The following is a 15905-nucleotide window of genomic DNA, read 5'->3' as shown; positions in this document are numbered from 1 at the left end:
CAAAGATTTTATCCCATTTGCACTATCCCCTAGTGCAGTGGTTCCCAAACTTTTTATAGCACCGTACCCCTTCAAACATTCCTCCTCCAGCTGCGTACCCCCACTAGCACCAGGGTCAGCGCACTTTCAAATGTTGTTTTTTGCCATCTTATTAAGCCTGCCACACATACACCATATGACACATTTATTGAACATAAGAATGAGTGTGAGTTTTTGTCACAACCCGGCTCGTGGGAAGTGACAAAGAGCTCTTATAGGACCAGGGCACAAATAATAATATAATAATCAATATTTTTGCTCTTTATTTAGCCATTTACATAAAAAACCTTACTTGTTCATCGAAAATTGTGAATAACTAACCACAGTGTCACGCCCTGACCAGGTGAACTCTGCTATTTTGGTCAGGGTGTGGCATTTCTATGCTTTATTTTCTATGTTTTGGTTATAGCCTTTCTTTGTGTTTTATTTCTATGTTGGGCTCGGGTGATTTCCCAATCAGACAGCTGTCGCTTGTGAAGTCTGATTGGGAATCACATTTAAGTTCCTTTTCCCCCACGATGTTTGTGGGTTGTTGTCTCGTTATTTGAGCACGTAACGTATTGGCAGTTTTTCCTTGATTTTGTGTACATGTTTAATTCTAGTGTGTTAAATAAACATGTATTCGCTCCCAGCTGCGTTTTGGTCCGCTTCCTCGTCTCCCGACGACAATCGTTACAGAACAACCCACCGAACCAGGACCAAGCAGCGGGAGGAAAAGGAGCGCGAGAGATGGGCTCGCGAGGGAAAGGAGTTCTGGACCTGGGAGGAGATCATGTCGGGGAAAGGACCCTGGCGGAAGGATTCCCAGGTCGAGGAGGTAAAGCCAGCCGGTAGACGGAGTCGCAGGCGGCGGTCGAGGAGGCCCGGAAAACACCCCCAAGAATTTTTTTTGGGGGGGCTAATGGGGTGGTCCGGAAGGGCAGAGGAGGAGCCCAGACCACTGCTCTCGTGGGGGATGACGGCGGAGGAAGAGAAGGAGATGAGGCGTTTGATTGAGGACCTGCAGAGGGAAGATCTGGAGGAGGAGCCATGGTATGCGGAGTTGCGCGCTGTGTCGCCAGTGCGCCCGCACAGCCCGGTGCGTCCGGTGGACATGCCCAGCACATGCCGTGCTAGGATGGGCATCCAGCCAGGACGAGTGGCTAAACCGGCTCCATGCTTCAGTTCACCAGTGCGTGTTCACAGTCCTGTCTGGCCCGTTCCTGTTCCCCGCACCAAGCCCACGGTGCGTGTCCCCAGTCCTGTCCGGCCCGTCCCTGCTCCCCGCACCAGGTTAGTGGTGCGTGTCCCCAGTCCTGTCCGGCCCGTCCCTGCTCCCCGCACCAGGTTAGTGGTGCGTGTTCCCAGTCCTGTCCGGCCCGTCCCTGCTCCCCGCACCAGGTTAGTGGTGCGTGTCCCCAGTCCTGTCCGGCCCGTCCCTGCTCCCCGCACCAGGTTAGTGGTGCGTGTCCCCAGTCCTGTCCGGCCTGTCCCTGCTCCCCGCACCAGGTTAGTGGTGCGTGTCCCCAGTCCTGTCCGGCCCATCCCTGTTCCCCGCACCAAGCCCACGGTGCGTGTCCACAGTCCTGTCCGGCCTGTCCCTGTTCCCCGCACCAAGCCCACGGTGCGTGTCCACAGTCCTGTCCGGCCCGTCCCTGTTCCCCGCACCAAGCCCACGGTGTGTGTCCACAGTCCTGTCCAGCCCGTTCCTGTTCCCCGCACCAAGCCCACGGTGCGTGTCCACAGTCCGGCACGGCCCGTGTCTGGTCCACCGGTGCCCAATCCTGTTCCGGTCGACGGCTCCGCTCCGGAGCCTGAGCATGCCGCTCCACAGTGGTCCAGTCCGGGCCAGAGGGGTAGGGCTAGGGTGGAGGCAGGGGGAGAAACACGCCCGGGGCCAGAGCCTCCACCGAGGGTGAGGCGCCCACCCGGGTCCCCCCCCTAATAGACTTTAGGTTGGTGCGCCGGGAGTACGCACCGTTGGAGGGGGGGTACTGTCACGCCCTGACCAGGTGAACTCTGCTATTTTGGTCAGGGTGTGGCATTTCTATGCTTTATTTTCTATGTTTTGGTTATAGCCTTTCTTTGTGTTTTATTTCTATGTTGGGCTCGGGTGATTTCCCAATCAGACAGCTGTCGCTTGTGAAGTCTGATTGGGAATCACATTTAAGTTCCTTTTCCCCCACGATGTTTGTGGGTTGTTGTCTCGTTATTTGAGCACGTAACGTATTGGCAGTTTTTCCTTGATTTTGTGTACATGTTTAATTCTAGTGTGTTAAATGAACATGTATTCGCTCCCAGCTGCGTTTTGGTCCGCTTCCTCGTCTCCCGACGACAATCGTTACACACAGGTTAATGAGAACGGTGTGTTTGAAAGGATGCATATACAGTCGGAAGTTTACATACACCTTAGCCAAATACATTTAAACTCAGTTTTTCACAATTCCTGACATTTAATCCTAGTAACAATTCCCTGTCTTAGGTCAGTTAGGACCACCTTTATTTTAAGAATGTGAAATGGCAGAATAATAGTAGAGAGAATGATTTATTTCAGCTTTTATTTATTTCATCACATTTACAGTTGGTCAGAAGTTTACATACACTCAATTTGTATTTGGTAGCATTGCCTTCAAATTGTGTAACTTGGATCAATCGTTTTGGGTAGCCTTCCACAAGCTTCGCACAATAAGTTGGGTGAATTTTGGCCCATTCCTCCTGACAGAGCTGGTGTAACTGAGTCAGGTTTGTAGGCCTCCTTGCTCACACATGCTTTTCAGTTCTGCCCACAAATTTTCGATAAGATTGAGGTCAGGGCTTTGTGATGGCCACTCCAATACCTTGACTTTGTTGTCCTTACGCCATTTTGCCACAACTTAGTAGGCTTGGGGTCATTGTCCCTTTGGAAGACCAATTTGCGACCAAGCTTTAACTTCCTGACTGATGTCTTGAGATGTCGCTTCAATATATCCACATAATTTTCATTCCACGTGATGCCATCTATTTTGTGAAGTGCACCAGTCCCTCCTGCAGCAAAGCACCCCTACAACATGATGCTGCCACCCCTGTGCTTCACGGTTGGGATGGTGTTCTTCGGCCTGTAAGCCTCCCCCTTTTTCCTCCTTACATAAAGATGGCCCTTATGGCCAAACAGTTCTATTTTTGTTTCATCAGACCAGAGGACATTTCTCCAAAAAGCACAATATTTGTCCCCATGTGCAGTTGCAAACCGTAGTCTGGCTTTTTTATGGCAGTTTTGGAGCAGTGGCTTCTTCCTTATTGAGCGGCCATTCAGGTTATGTCGATATAGGACTCGTTTTACTGTGGATATAGATACTGGATATAGATGATTTGCACTTTTCACACCAAAGTACATTCATCTCTAGGAGACAGAACGTGTCTCCATCCTGAGCGGTATGACCGCTTGTGTGGTCCCATGGTGTTTATTCATGCGTACTATTGTTTGTACAGATGAACGTGGTACCTTCTGGTATTTGGAAATTGCTCCCAAGGATGAACCAGACTTGTGGAGACTATAATTGTTTCTGAGGTCTTAGCTGATTTTTGGGGATTTTCCCATGATGTCAAGCAAAGAGGCACTGAGTTTGAAGGTAGGCCTTGAAATACATCCACAGGTACACCTCCAATTGACTCAAATGATGTCAATTAGCCTATCAGAAGCTTCTAAAGCCATGACATAATTTTCTGGAATTTTCCAAGCTGTTTAAAGGCACAGTCAACTTAGTGTATGTAAACTTCTGTATGTAAACTTCTGACCCACTGGAATTGTGATACAGTGAATTATAAGTGAAATAATCTGTCTGTAAATAATTGTTGGAAAAATTACTTGTGTCATGCACAAAGTAGATATATAACCGACTTGCCAAAACTATAGTTTGTTAACAAGACATTTGTGGAGTGGTTGAAAAACGAGTTTTAATGACTCCAACCTAAGTGTATGTAAACTTCCAACTTCAACTGTAACTCTGCAATGTTGGGTTGTATTGGAGAGTCTCGGTCTTGAATCATTTGTGTGCCTGTATTTAGTGATTGTAACGCCCTGGCCATAGAGAGGGGTTTTTGTTCTTTATTTTGGTTAGGCCAGGGTGTTACATTGGGTGGGCGTTCTATGTGCATTTTTCTATGTTGGTTTGTTTCATTGATTTTGGCCGTGTGGCTTCCAATCAGGCACAGCTGTAGAGTGTTGTTGCTGATTGGGAGTCACACATAAGGAGCATGTTTTTCCTTTGGGTTTTGTGGGTAATTGTTTCTGTTTTGAGTATTTTCCTAACAGGACTGTTTGCTAGTTGTTGTTTTTTTGGTTTCTTTTGTATAGTGTTCGTTGATCATTAAAACCTTTTATGATGAACACTAACTCCGCTGCACCTTGGTCTCTCTCTCACGACAGCCCTTACAGGGATGGCCGAGAATCTACTCTCACATACAGTAGGTACATGGTTGCAAAGGGCATCAGTGTCTTAACAGCACAATTCAGGCAGGATACTCAGAGAGCAGCTCTATCCAGACATCTGGCAGTGGCTTCTGATTAAATTCCATTTTCACAGAACTGTTGTTGCAATTTCGATGAGGCTCTCTTGTTCAGATATCGGTAATTGGACTGGAGGCAGGGCATGAAAGGGATAATGAATCCAGTTGTTTGTCATCCGTTTCGGGAAAGTACCTGCGTAATTGCTCACCCATCTAAGTCAGGTGCTTTGGTATATCACATTTGACATTGTCCGTAAGCATGAGGTCATTTATACACAAAAAAAATCAAACAATTATGGAAAGACCTGTGTGTTGTCCTTGTTAATGCGGACAGAGAAGAGCTGGCAGCTTCATTAAATACTACCCGCAAAACACCAATCTCAACGTGAAGAGGCGACTCCGGGATGCTGACCTTCTAGGCAAAGTTCCTCTGTCCAGTGTCTGTGTTATTTTGCCCATCTTAATCTTTTTTTTTTATTGGCCAGTCTGAGATATGGCTTTTTCTTTGCAACTCTGCCGAGAAGGCCTGCATCCCAGAGTTGCCTCTTCACTGTTGACATTGAGACTGGTGTTTTGCAGGTACTATTTAATGAAGCTGCCAGTTGAGGACTTGTGAGGCATCTGTTTCTCAAACTAGACACTCTAATGTACTTGTCCTCTTGCTCAGTTGTGCACAGGGTCCACCCACTCCTCTTTCTATTCTAGTTAGAGCCAGTATGCGCTTTTTCTGTGAAGGGAGTAGTACACAGCGTTGTACGAGATCTTCAGTTTCTTGGCAATTTCTTGTATGGAATAGCCTTCATTTCTCAGAACAAGAATAGACTGACGAGTTTGAGAAGAAAAGTTTCTGGCCATTTTGAGCCTGTAATCGAACCCACAAATGCTGATGCTCCAGATACTCAACTACTCTAAAGAAGGTCCGTTTTATTGCTTCTTTAATCAGAACAACAGTTTTCAGCTAATTGCAGAAGGGTTTTCTAATGATCATTTAGCCTTTTAAAATGATAAACTTGGATTAGCTAACACAACGTGCCATTGGAACACAGGAATTATGGTTGCTGATAATGGGTCTCTGTACGCCAATGTAGATGTTCCATTAAAAAATCTGTCGTTTCCAGCTACAATAGTCAATTACAACATTAACAATTTCTACACTGTAATTCTGATCAATTTGATGTTATTTTAATGGACAAAAAATGTGCTTTTCTTTCAAAAACAAGGACATTTCATAGTGACCACAAACCTTTGAACAGTAGTGTAAGTGAACCCCAAATCAATGTATTTCTCATCATATTTGTGCCTCTTCGATGGTCAAACATCTCTGTCTGTTGTTCTGTGCTTTCCCAGGTATGGGGCAGCAGTTCTTCGGCTGCATCAGAGTCGCAACCGTCAGTGTCTATGCTAGCTGGGCTAACAACAAATGTAGAATTACTGATGCTAGCATTGGATGTGTTCGTGGAAGCAGAACAACTTGTGTCGTCAACAGGTGCAGGTGTAGTACTGCTGGTAGTAGCAGTACTACCAGTAGAGCTGGTATGTCTCTATGGACATGGGCCTTACTTTTTAAAAAAGATGTATCAATTTTCCAGCAAGCGGAATGAGCAGCAGCTGCGAGAGAGTAACGGTTAATGTGATTGGATGTTAATTATTTGAGTAGACTACCTGTATTTGACATTGTGTTGCTATTTCGCTGAACACTAGATGGTTTAATTTTATTTTGGCAGTGAAACGAGGCTACTCAAGCGCTAAAAAAAACTCACCCAAATGTATAGCCCCGTTGGAAAATGTAAATGGACTGTTTGAAAATGTAAAGAATTCTTATTGTTATATATTTTTTAATTGTTATTTTATATGTGAATCACATTTTTATTTGGCGTACCCCCAACAGCATTGCGCGTACCCCAGTTTGGGAATACCTGCCCTAGTGGAACCCCCTATGTGTCTGCTCTTTGTGCTGTAGGATTTCTGTGATAATTGTTTTGTGTCAGCAGTGTGTACCTGTTCACAGATGGCCCCACTGACGGACAGTGGGAAAGGGCGGACATTGCCTCGGCCCAGGTTGTCCCTTTTCCTCTGGTTACTGAAGAGCTTGAGCTCCCTCTTCTCCTCGTCGTCCAGCGCGTTACAGTACCGGACCTGACAACCAGATCAACATACTCCATCATCACCAATATCAAACACATCAGCCATACCTGTGTGAATGTGTCAATAGTCACTAGACACAGAGTATCAGGTAAACTAGTGTGTCACCTCGTTGTCGTGTGGGGGCAGCTGGTGAATCAGCTGTTTGATGCGGTGCTTCTCTCCTGGGCTGTTCACATACGGCACCCTGTCCTCAGGTAGAGAACTGTAGTACTGATGCACCTGACAGGGACACAAACCATAGATGAGTGATTTGATTTGAGTGGCTAGTGAGGTCCTCCCTTCCTGAAGTAAGACATGTGCATCCCTGTCATTAGCTCTGTCGCCGACCCCAACCGGCCCTATGAGAACAAGTTTGGATGGAAGAGAAAAACCGAATTGGTTTCTAATGGTCAAATGTCTGTCGAATGAAAGCATACCTTGAGTTTTAAAGAGCCCTCCCAGATTAACCTGAAAGCAGCAGTTTCTAATGAATTGATCATGGGCTTCATATTCTGCTGTGTTGGTTATTGGTATGTCCTCCATCAGCCTTATTCTTGAGAACAATGGCTGGAACCGTGAGTGTCTGGGACAAAGGATCCTGTGGCACTGCAGCAGATGCAGCAATGGAGAGCAATGTTATCTTTCAATAGCTGACTGACCAAATCAAACTTTATTTGTCACATGTGCCGAATACAACAAGTGCAATGTAATAGTCCAGTGGCCATTGATTAATTGTTCAGCAGTCTTATGGCTTGGGGGTAGAAGCTGCTAAGGAGCCTTTTGGTACTAGACTTGGCGCTCCGGTACCGCTTGCCGTGCAGTAGCAGAGAAAACAGTCTATGACTGTGACTGGAGTCTCTGACAATATTATGGGCTTTCCTTTGACACTGCCTATTATATAGGTCTTGGATTGCAGGAAGCTTGGCCCTAGTGGTGTACTGGGCCGTACGCACTACCCTTTGTAAGCACCTTACGTTCAGATGCTGAGCAGTTGCCATACCAGGCGGTGATGCAACCGGTCAGGATGCTCTCGATGTTGCAGCTGTAGAATTTATTGAGGATCTAGGGACCCATGCCCAATCTTTTCAGTCTCCTGAGGGGGAAATGGTTTTGTCGTGCCCTTTTCACGACTGTCTTGGTGTGTTTGGAGCATGATAGATCGTTGGTGATGTGGACACCAAGGAACTTGAAACTCTCAATAAAACCCTGTTGCTATGTAGAACTGAGTCATGTTTTGGATAGTGTTTGTAGAGTGCCGACTGCAGGCCCCTATTCTACTTAGTAATGGGAAAATCAAAAAGTACAGCACCAGCCTACTTTGGCTACTTTGAAGAATCTAAAATCTAAGATATATTTTGATTGGTTTAATAGTTTTTTGTTTTTTACATGATTCCATATGTGTTATTTCATAGTTTTGATGTCTTCACTATTATTCTACAGTGTAGAAAATACAAAAAATAAAGAAAAACCCTTTGAATGAGTAGGTGTGTCCAAACTTTTGGCTGGTACTGTATCTATGGTATCTATGACTTTACTGTAGGCGACAATCAAAGTAATTACAGGCATTCAGTTAAACTTGTTGAGCTAAAGTCACTTGATGAAATGGAGGGGAAACGCTTCAGGTAATTATTCTCCAAGAACACAATGATCTGATCATATTATTATAATGATTTGCAACATAATCCTTGACACATGCAGAGCAGATTTAAACTAAAATCATCTTGTGGCTCACACCTCCCACATGAAAAAAAATTACAGTTTACCATAGAATTCTTCATTACTTACTATAGAATTCTGTAGTAAACTGTATTATACTTAAGCAATAAGGCACAAGGGACTGTGGTATATGGACAACATACCACAGCTAAGGGCTGTTCTTAGGCACTTCGCAGCGCCGTGGTATATTGGCCATATACCACAAACCTCCGTGGTGCCTTATTGCTAGTATAAACTGATTACCAATGTATTTAGAGCTGTACAAATACATGTTTTGCCATACCCGTGGTATACCATGGCTGTTAGCCAATCGAACTTCCCAATTTATAATGTAGAATACTATACTCCACACTGTAGTATCCCTCGATCATGTGTAGTCCTTACTATAGCATTTTGTAGTATACTGTAGAATACTTTAGTAAATCATACAGTATTATCCCCAAAAACACGGTGTAAATACTACAGTATTTCCACACTACAGTGTCTGCAAAAAAATGATTTAAAAAATAATAATACAGTAATACTACAGTATTCAGTTTGCATATACCTCACCCATTCCCCTCCCCCATATGGGAATGGGTGAGGGTATTGGACCGATGCTACCTGGGAAATCCATTTAACGTCTCTAGGAAAATCTGGAATGTGTTGGAGGAAAGTGTTGAGAGTCACAAGAAGTGGTTTTATTTAGATTTGTTTTGTGTGTCTGCGTAGCAGAAGAAGCGTGTCGTAAGTCTCAAAGATATCAGAGTAGAGTGTTTCCTGTATGGATTTTCAAAGCAAGGCGCCTATCAAGGGGGTCATTTCTGGGGTGGTGCAGAAAAGGCAGAGGATACTGTAAATGAAGACATACTGTAGATGGAGTGGTTGGTGCCCGTTGACTGATCTGAGGGGTGGATGGAGAAAAAAAAGTCCCTTCATCCATACTACTGTTCTTTGATGAAGAGTCTCTCCCTTCTCATATAAAGATAGGATTCATGAGATATCCTGTAAGAGCTTTTGTGCACAAGCCCCTTCAGTGTCATAAATGCAGAAGATTTGGTCATCTGTCAAGTGTGTGCAGACGGAAAGAGTATAGTATGCCAGATTAAGTGAAATGCTGCAATTGTGGTGGCAAACATGCCCCCTAAATTCCTGGAGTGCCCTGTTAGGGTGAAGGAGATTGAGGTGGCAAGAGTAAGGGGTGTCCAGTGTGTTCCCTATCTGGAGGTGGTGAGAAGAATGGAAGGAACAAGTGGCAAGCAAGAAACAAAGGTTGTAGAGCCACCACCACAAGTGAAGGTTTCTCATAAAATGTTACATGTTAAAAAGGTGGACATTTTACTATTTATTACATTGGTCATAAACTGTACAGCACAAGTGGAGAAGAGAAAATTGGAATCATTGCGAATGCAGCTGAAATTTCACAGCCGAGGCCTTGCAAGAAATCCTGTTGGTGAATGTTCTTCCCTCACAGGCCCCTGAGCCTGTGTAGGGATGTATTTTGGAATGGACTGTGATTAAAGAAGTGGGATAGGTTTTGTTTGTTGACGTGTCTATTTTTGATATTTGGTATGATGTCATTTTCCCGCAATGTTTTTTTTAATAATATTTTTTGATTCCATTAATAATAATGCACCAATAACGTTGTTAATTAAAACCTATCGAAGAAGTAGAGCAGAAGCTCCTGAACTGTAACGCTCCGTCTGAGAAATCGCTGTCGGAAAAGGTGGACCAATACGCAGCGGGTTGAGTGCTCATCATTAATTTATTAAACAACGTGAACAAGAAAATCAGAAACGACAGGTACAGTTTAGCAGGCTAACATAAAGCAGCAGTGCTAAAGACAACAACCCACAAACCCCAAGTGAAAAACACACACCTAATATGACTCCCAATCAGGAACAACGACATACAGCTGTTCCTGATCGGGAGCCACACAGACTAACAAAGAAACAGAACAACTAGATAAACCATAGAAAACCAACACTAGAACAATACTCAAAACCCAGACTACATAAATCAAACACCCCTTAAATAACACACACAACCCGAACCATATGAAACAAATACCCCTCTGCCACGTCCTGACCAAATATAATACAATTACTCCCTCTGCTGGTCAGGACGTGACATGAACTATCCATTCAGACGCCAGTCCTACCTACTTACAGGTTATGGAAAATGTGCTATTTTAGTAATTATCCAGTAGGTTTCCTAAATGTGAAAGACCCAACTTCTATGTCAAACATAATAAAACAAAAACAGTATAGTAAATACAACAGTATAATACAGTCCTGTCTGCAAAAACACTACAGTAAATACCACAGTTTAATACACTAATGTCCCCCAAAACACTGCAGTAAATACTACAGTATACTACAGTCATATCTGCAAAAACACAGTAAATGCTACAGTAGAGTCTGAAATAACCCTACAGTGAATACTATAGTATATAAATATAGCAATACTACAGTATTTATACCATAGAATACTATAGCATTTTTCATGTGGGCTAGCATTGCACCAAAACACTAAGGCTCTCCAATCCTGTAGAAAACAGTCACGTAAGCAACAGTAGACACCAAACTAAGTTGTCTTGATTTCATTAATCTCCTGTCGGTTCAGAGAAAGGCCACAGCTTCCATCAGCATCCTGTCAAGATGGATAAAATAACTATCATCAGCAAAACCTGTCATCTATTAACAGAGCCCCGGGAGCGAGCGAGGGAGAGAACAATGACTATTTTACACCATTTTAAAGACAAGACTCTCCTTTATCTAACCACACTGTCCGATTTCAAAAAGGCTTTAAAGCGAAAGCAAAACATTAGATTATGTCAGCAGAGTACCCAGCCAGAAATAATCAGACACCCATTTTTCAAGCTAGCATATAATGTCACAAAAAACAAAACCACAGCTAAATGCAGCACTAACCTTTGATGATCTTCGTCAGATGACACTCCTAGGACATTATGTTATACAAAACATGCATGTTTTGTTCAATCAAGTTCATATTTATATCAAAAATCAGCTTTTTACATTAGCATGTGACGTTCAGAACTAGCATTCCCACCGAACACTTCCGGTGAATTTACTAAATTACTCACGAAAAACGTTCACAAAAAACACAACAATTATTTTAAGAATTATAGATACAGAACTCCTCTATGCAATCGCGGTGTCCGATTTTAAAATAGCTTTTCGGTGAAAGCACATTTTGCAATATTCTGAGTAGATAGCCCGGCCATCATGGCTAGCTATTTTGACACCCACCAAGTTTGGTACTCACCAAACTCAGATTTACTATAAGAAAAATTGGATTACCTTTGCTGTTCTTCGTCAGAATGCACTCCCAGGACTTCTACTTCAATAACAAATGTTGGTTTGGTTCCAAATAATCCATAGAGATATCCAAAAAGCGGCGTTTTGTTCGTGCGTTCAAGACACTATCCGGCGCGTTTCGTGACAAAACAATTCAAAATATTCCATTACCGTACTTCGAAGCATATCAATGCTGTTTAAAATCAATTTTTATGCGATTTTTCTCGTAAAAAAGTGATAATATTCCGACCGGGAAACCCTATTTTCGTTCAAAGACGAAAAAATAAAAACATGGTGTCGGCGCGTGCACGCACCCCCAGTCTCATTGTTCTCAGATCGACCACTATCCAAATGCGCTACTGTTTTTCAGCCATGGCCTGCAAACTCATCATTCAACGTTCTGGCGCCTTCTGAGAGCCTATGGGAGCGTTAGAAAATGTCACGTTATGCCAGAGATCCCCTGTTTTGGATAGAGATGATCAAGAAGGCCAAGAAATAGTCAGAGAGGGCACTTTCTGTTTGGAATCTTCTCAGGTTTTGGCCTGCCAAATGAGTTCTGATATACTCACAGACACCATTCAAACAGTTTTAGAAACTTTGGAGTGTTTTCTATCCAAAGCTAATAATTATATGCATATTCTAGTTTCTGGGCAGGAGTAATAATCAGATTAAATTGGGTACGTTTTTTATCCGGCCGTGAAAATACTGCCCCCTATCCATAACAAGATATGATGGTTCACTGTTCGTTGTGGCATTTCCTTCCTAAATTTGCCCACTTTGCCAATCAAATGGTTTCGTGATTAATAAGCCATCTGATTCTATGACATTTGTCTTTCTGCCCATAATTTCATTTATCATTCTTTATATCATTGATCTTGGCTTCATAACACAGTTTCTTCTTCTTTTTAATCACATCAGACCAACAAATGTTTTTAACATTATCCACATAAGAGTCACAGAAAAATCTTTTGTGTGATCTCTTATACACTATTTTAGGCCCAGCTTTTGGAACTTTGGCTTTCGTGGATATAGCCACCATATTGTGTTAACTGCATCCAATGGGTACGGATACAGCTTTAGAACAAAGTTCTATAGTATTAGTAAAAATGTGATCGATACATGTGGATGATGTTGTTCCTGTAGTGTTTGTAAACACCCTGGTAGGTTGATTAATAACCTGAACGAGATTACAGGCACTGGTTACAGTGAGAAGCTTACTCTTTAGGGACCATCTTGATGAAAACCAGTCAATATTCAGGTCCCCAAGAAAGTAGACCTTTCTGTTTACATCACATACACTATCAAGTACGTTGCTTTTTAGGTGTCCACAAGTTTGCACCTATACTTGCAATAACTGGGGAAATGGGTTGGGAACCCTGTGAGATGAGGTGGAAGGCGTGTATGGTGAAACTTTGGAATAGACTGTTGTATATGCCACTATAGCTAGTAAAGGTTTTTTCAATGGGGGAGCCTGGGCAACTGAAATGACTGACTTTTTTCAACAGTCTGATTGTGAACATTTGTACGAAAACAAATTAAGGGGAACATAGATGTTATTTAAAATCAACTGTTGATGCAATATGAAAAAAATGGGTGGATGAGATTAATCAGGAACCGAAATTGAGAACCTTTTGTTTGATTAAGGGTGAATTTGTGTGTGAGAGATATATTATGTATAACCTACCTAAAAGCAAGAGATGTGAACAGGTAAGATCAGGGATATTGCCTCTGCCTATTGAAACAGGTAAGATCAGGGATATTGCCTCTGACAATTGAAACAGGTAAGATCAGGGATATTGCCTCTGCCTATTGAAACAGGTAAGATCAGGGATATTGCCTCTGCCTATTGAAACAGGTAAGATCAGGGATATTGCCTCTGCCTATTGAAACAGGTAAGATCAGGGATATTGCCTCTGCCTATTGAAACAGGTAAGATCAGGGATATTGCCTCTGCCTATTGAAACAGGTAAGATCAGGGATATTGCCTCTGCCTATTGAAACAGGTAAGATCAGGGATATTGCCTCTGCCTATTGAAACAGGTCGGTATTGTGGTGAAATGGAAGAGGAAAGACAATGTAACTATTGTGACCTCAAAGAAATAGAGAATGAAACTCATTATATCCTCTACTGCCCTTTCTACCATGATACATTTGAAGTGGGAAATTTACATACACTTAGGTTGGAGTCATTAAAACTCGTTTTTCAACCACTCCACAAATTTCGTGTTAAACAGCTTGGAAAAATCCCCAAAATTATGTCATGACTTTAGAAGCTTCTGATAGGCTAATTGACATCATTTGAGCAAATTGGAGGTCTACCTGTGGATGTATTTCAAAGCCTACCTTCAAACTCAGTGCCTCTTTGCTTGACATCATGGGAAAATCCAAAGAAATCAGCCAAGACCTGGTAGACCTCCACAAGTCTGGTTCATCCTTGGGAGCAATTTGCAAATGCCTGAAGATACCACGTTCATCTGTACAAACAATAGTACGCATGAATAAACACCATGGGACCACGCAGCCGTCATACCACTCAGGAAGTAGCATTTAGCTGTGTTTTGGGTATTTGTGATGCATGCTAGTTGCTTTGAAAATGGCTGTGTGATTATTTTTGGCAGGGTACTCTCCTAACATATCTAATGTTTTGCTTTCGCTGTAAAGCCTTTTTCAAATCGGACAACGTGGTTTGATTCAGGAGAAGTGTATCTATAAAAATGGTGTAAAATAGTCATATGTTTGAGAAATTGAAGTTATAACATTTATGAAGTATTTGTATTTCGCGCGACGCGATTCCACTGGCTGTTGACTAGGTGGGATGCAAACATCCCACCTTGCCCAGGGAGGTTAACAGCTTCTACCCCCAAGCCATAAGACTGCTGAACAGTTAATCTAATGGCTACCCGGACTATTTGCAATACCCCCCACGCCCATTTTTACGCTGCTGCTACTCTCTGTTTATTATCCATGCATAGTAACTTTACCTCTACCTATACTTTACTTAAAAAAAATCTTTTACTTCAGTTTATTTTAGTAAATACTTTCTAAACACTTTTTTTCTTAAAACTGCATTGTTGGTTTTAAGGACTTGTAAGTATGCATTTCACTGTAAGGTACCTGTTGTATTTGGCGCATGTGACAAATAAAATTGTATTTGATTTGATTACAACAGTGAATGTTTATTTGTGTCAATTAATCCCATAAGGTTGCCAACTGGCGATTTTCATTCATTCATTCATCAAGCATGTCACACATATTATTTAGATACTGACTGTTAGCACTTGGTGGCCTATAGCGACACCCCAAAAGAAAAGGCTTTAGATGTGCCAAGTGAACTTGCAACTACAGCACTTCAATAACACTTGACATAAGATATTCTCTAAGCATTACAGGGATATGGCTCTGAATATACACAGCAACACCTGCTCGATAAGCATTTCGGTCTCTTCTATAGATGTTAAATCATTGTATTGCGACTGCTGTATCATCAAGTGATTTATCTAAGTGAGTCTCAGAAATGGCTAATATATGAATGTTATCTTATGTTAGCAAGTTATTGATTTTATTAACATTATTTCTAAGGCTACATATATTAATATGGGCTATTTTCAGCCCTTTCCTGGGTAGCTTATCAGAGATAGAGATAATATGGAAAAGTAAGAGAAAAATATATACATTCAGCAGTCCATTAATCAATTGGTGTGTGTGTGTGTGTGTGTGTGTGTGCTGCGGGGTTGAAGCTACGAACCCATAGGTTTGGCTCTCATCCCTTCCAGGTTTCTGGAAGGGAGAGTGGACAATGAGCCTGTCATAGTGGATGTAAGTAATGTCCCCACATGCTCTGGCAGCTTTCATGGCAGGGATAAGTTATTTCCTCTTTTGGTGCACAGCTTCACGATTGTTGAGGAAAATATATATATTAAAATAATAATAATAAAATATATATTCCTCTCAAGTTATTGGCTCTTACCAGAACAGCTACCTTGTCCTTGAACCTCAGGAACTTGATCACTATCGGCCTGGGTTTTCCAGCCCTATGGGCACGCTCCACCTCAATCTTCCTGTGGTCCATCTTCAATTTCTCAGAGATCATTTCTCTCACTTTGTCCTCAGACTACGTTCAGATCTCATGTGGAGATTCTGCAATTCCGTCCACAACCTTGTTGTTCCGCCTTGATTGTCCCTCGAGATCTGATTTCTCCATCATTGTTTTCATGGATTCACACACAGAACTGATGTCCTCTCTCAATGACTTACAGATTGCTG

At 42.5% G+C, this 15905-nt stretch overlaps 1 protein-coding gene across 3 annotated transcripts in view; it reads right to left on the bottom strand.

The window, feature by feature from the left end:
• LOC115166330 (prickle-like protein 2) overlaps positions 1 to 15905 on the bottom strand; it is a 94436-nt gene that overhangs the window by 13047 nt on the left and 65484 nt on the right. For all 3 annotated transcript variants that reach the window (XM_029720239.1, XM_029720240.1, XM_029720238.1), the window contains exons 3-4: positions 6754 to 6867; positions 6502 to 6639 (exon numbers count right to left, since the gene is read on the bottom strand). In XM_029720239.1, the coding sequence (XP_029576099.1) occupies positions 6502 to 6639; positions 6754 to 6867 (252 nt within the window). The remainder of the gene's footprint in view (positions 1 to 6501; positions 6640 to 6753; positions 6868 to 15905) is intronic.

Source organism: Salmo trutta, chromosome 28, assembly GCF_901001165.1.
Source record: "Salmo trutta chromosome 28, fSalTru1.1, whole genome shotgun sequence".
Lineage (NCBI taxonomy): Eukaryota > Metazoa > Chordata > Actinopteri > Salmoniformes > Salmonidae > Salmo > Salmo trutta.
This window is presented reverse-complemented; position numbering and strand designations above follow the sequence as displayed.